We start from the raw sequence: 3,894 nt of genomic DNA, 5'->3' as shown, positions 1-3,894 counted from the left end.
AGCTGAGCTGCTCCAGCAGAGCCAAACCTCCACCCAGATTCACCTGGTTCTGGATCAGCAGACATGGAGCCGTTAATGTGTCTGTGGAGCAAGTTTACAAATTAAATGCTACTGAGGAAGAAGAGTATTACTGTGTGGCCACAAATGATTTGGATCAACAAAAATCATCTGTGAGTTTTGTTGGTATTAAAGGTAAGATATTAACTAAAAGTCATCTAGTCATGTTCTTTAGTATCATACTATGACTTGCATCATATTTCAGAATTCATATTTTGTCATTTTTTTTTATAAAGAATTACTGTCCAGATTTTGGCTTATAAAGCAAAAAAAAAAAAAAAAAAAAAAAAAAAAAAAAAAAAAAAAAAAAAAAAAAAAAAAAAAAAACAACAATAAACAAACAAAAAAAAAACATCCAATTTGATTTATTTGCAACAAATTATGAGGACTCATGAGGACTAAGTGGGTTTTTTTGTTCCAGATGATCGATCATCTGGATTCCTGGTCCTTAATATATTGAAGATCCTGGGCATTGTATTGCTCTGCATTAGCATCATCAGCTTTGAGTGGTGAGATTATCTTTTATGAGTTGATACTTTGCAGCTGCTGTTAGATGTTGGTGTTTCAATATTTCTTTTTTCTTTCAGCTGGTTCAGATTCTCCAAGAAACCAAAGAAGGTAAACTAACTGAGTTCATTGTTTGCATCCTGACACAAACGATGTGTGGCAATTTGTTAGACAAGATTGTTCAGGCGACATAATTTTATTTTATGTCAAACAATTTCAGAAATGGTTAAGGCGAAAATGCAGTGTCCTTATCATCAGCTCATTTTCTTTACCACAATGGTAAATATCCTGCATAGATATAGTACTTAAACTTCTAAAATACTTAGAGTTTACAGTGAGTTACATTCCCTCAAACACATCCATACACTGATGCACAGGATTATTAGGTAACTTAGGGTTCAATCTTACAAAAAGACATTTCAACATATGATGAAAGGAAGCTGGAATCAAACTCACCACCAAATTTCAGACGATCACCACAAAACTACAACTTACCATCTCATTAAAGGACAAATATAGTGTTTTGAGTTTTTAGTTGGGAATCCAGTGAGACTGAAAATAATGAGACCAGCCTTTATTTCCTCTGAAACAGTTTGAGCTCAAGTACATTTACTGTAAAATACATTTTGTTTTTTCTGTCTACAGGAAACAGAAGAGCCAACCTATGTCAACAATGTGATGGAAACTAAAGCATCATGAACCTCAAGGAGACCAGGAATATTTCAAAGCCTCTGTCAGAAAGAGGATTTATTATTTCTATCCATCTAGTTAATCTTTCCAATAATTAATGTTTGTGTTTCAACAAGCTTATTTCTATCTGCAAAGGCCAATAGGTGGAGGTCTGGATACACTGTGGACGCATCAGCAGTCCATCACATTACCATTCATTGTGCTTTAGAAATCACTCATTACTTCTTGATACTTTTTTTCTGCAATGCAATGTAGTACTTATTGACTAAATAGTAATGCTTCGGTAGAACACTGAAATATAAATGTTTGCAAAATAATGTGTAAATGCCCGTTCCATGTTTTATATGCTGATTCTAAGTTGTTACCCATAGTACCCAGCAGGGGCGCTGTAGTTTGGTTCATGTTGAGTTAGTGCCTTCATTTAAAACTGTAGAATGAGAGGAAGTGTTGCTAGCCTCCTGTCAGCCAGCGTTTTGGGCTGAAATATCCCACGGACGGGAGGAAGAGGATGATGTTCTTCATCTCAACGACTGGACTGTAGCGCTGATTCTTCAGAACGGACTGGAAGCTGGAGGTGGCACGGCACGGACTTTGTGCCATGGACTTTGCGGCCCTCGGACAGCGGAGCGAGGTTCATGTTTAGAGCTTTATTGCTTTAGTTAGCGTTATTATTAGTATTATGTATTCATGTTAAACAAAATGTATTTTCTTTTCTTTTAGTTTTCACGGTGTAAATACAAATCTACTGCACCCGTCGAAGCTCTCCGTTTTCTTTATTGGGTCTGAGGGACTGCTACAGTGAAAACTCGTCGCTGAGTGAAAGACGGTCCCATATCAGGCCTGCGCCAGCCGAGAGAGACTCAACTCCTGTCAAGAATCATTGCCACTTCCTCACAACTCTTCATATTGGACTCTGTCTCGGTTATTCATAAAGGTTCAGGTATTTTACTCAATAAGGACTTTGCTGATAAAAGGACCAAATTACCTGCACAGTAATTAAGAGTTCAAAGCCTTAAATGCAGTCGTGGTTTTATTGTCTTAAAACTACAGTTTGTTTGCATTAAGTAAATGCTATTTCTTAAGTTGTATGGGTGGCTTATCCTCTAAATAATTTGTGGTATATCAGCAGTATTTACAGTCACATTTGTTATATGTGTGGATGCTAAATTGTACACCTATATGGTTTAAATGTCTGATCTGAGCGTTGTTTCCCATATAGTCTTAAAGTTAAGGCAACATTTATTCAGATTTAAGTCCAGACATCACTACAAAGAGTAAACACACACAGTAAAGGAACAAAATGTTGAACCCTGCTGAAGAACCCAACAACTTAGAACAGCAAGAGGTGAGATCCAGCAATCGTGAAAGACACCTAACTGAAAAGGGCAAAGAAATGCATGAACAGGATGCAAAGAAACACGAACGAGCATTTGACAGAGCATATAATTCTTGGAAGGAGTCGGCTAAAGAAATTAGAACAAAACTGAAGGCCTTCTGCTCACCTGTAGATTTAAACAGTGCCAGTCATGACATAAGAGACAAGCATGCGGCTGTACAACAACATTATGAACCCATTCGCCGCAACCAAAACATGACTCCAAACGTAGTAAAAAGAATGGATGCCTGTACTGTGCTTACCACAGACATTTGTGAGATTATTGCTAAACGACAAGAAAATATTGATCAGCCCTTCAATGATCATCTTGAGAAGGAAAGAGTAAGGTTGATGCTAAACAAAAATGACTATGGTTCTGTGTTTGGAGATACAAAAACTGAAACATCATTCCCAGACGGTTCAGTTGCACACTCAAAGACAGATTCTTCAAGCAGTCGTGAAGCAGAAGCTGAATTTGCAGCTAAAATGGAACAAGCAAAGGCTACGCATGAAATACTTGCACAGCAAACTAAAGTCAACCAAATGGAGAATGAATGGAAGTTAAAGGAAAATGAAGCACTGGCTAAGTTAAAACAAGAAGAAGTGGAAACAAAGGCAAAGCTTGAGCAGGAAAAAAATCAAACTGCAGCATTTAAAGGCAGAAAGTGAAGTAAGAATAGCAGCAGCACGTGTAAGAGCTTTAGGCACTGTAAATGATATTGAAAGCTGTGATCTAGCATCCTGCAACAACTTTGAGAACACTCTAAACGACTCTGTCAGTGTACCACAGCCCTCCTTAAATCCGTTGGCTCCGTCGTTTAAGCATCACTACACCGGTGCAGAACGAGGAGAACTTAGTTTAGCTGAAGCTCTAGCAAACTCCCTTACCTTAAACCGACTTCCAGTACCTGAGCCGGCTATCTTTAGTGGTGACCCTCTAAAGTTTGTTGACTGGAAAGTATCCTTTATGACACTAATTGGCAACAAACCCTTACCTGCATGCGAGAAAATATTGTATCTAAAGAGTTATATTGCAGGTGAAGCTCGAAAGGCAGTAGAGGGATATTTTTATCGTAACACTGAAGAGGCATACCAGAGCAAATGGAATGTTCTGCAAGAAAGGTATGGCAACCCATTCATTGTGCAAAGAGCATTTAGAAACAAGCTTACAAAATGGCCCAAAATAGCCGCTAACGATCCTTTAGCACTGAGAGAGTTTGCAGACTTTCTTCAGAGCTGTGCAGAGGCTATTCCCCAAGTCAAGG

General features: G+C 38.2%; 1 protein-coding gene and 1 long non-coding RNA gene across 3 annotated transcripts in view; both read left to right on the top strand.

Annotated features, from left to right (window-relative positions):
• Positions 1–6: 6 nt before the first annotated feature.
• Positions 7–2,099, top strand: LOC106954857 (uncharacterized). 2 transcript variants are annotated; one of them, XR_001426443.1, is made up of 5 exons: positions 7–192; positions 479–566; positions 645–675; positions 1,210–1,885; positions 1,975–2,099. It is a non-coding gene; the product is annotated as an uncharacterized LOC106954857 (long non-coding RNA). The 2 variants fall into 2 exon arrangements; XR_001426442.1 differs by having other exon boundaries at positions 1,210–2,099.
• A 467-nt stretch (positions 2,100–2,566) lies between these two features.
• LOC106954875 (uncharacterized) overlaps positions 2,567–3,894 on the top strand; it is an 11,841-nt gene continuing 10,513 nt past the window's right edge. The window contains exon 1 of the mRNA XM_015044672.1: positions 2,567–3,894. Coding sequence (XP_014900158.1) covers positions 3,597–3,894 — 298 coding nt within the window. The 5' untranslated portion in view covers positions 2,567–3,596.

Source organism: Poecilia latipinna, unplaced genomic scaffold (genome assembly GCF_001443285.1).
Source record: "Poecilia latipinna isolate Pla-1442-1.1 unplaced genomic scaffold, P_latipinna-1.0 Scaffold685, whole genome shotgun sequence".
Classification (NCBI taxonomy): domain Eukaryota; kingdom Metazoa; phylum Chordata; class Actinopteri; order Cyprinodontiformes; family Poeciliidae; genus Poecilia; species Poecilia latipinna.
The sequence above is the reverse complement of the archived record's forward strand: the minus strand, read 5'-3'. Positions and strand labels throughout refer to the sequence as shown.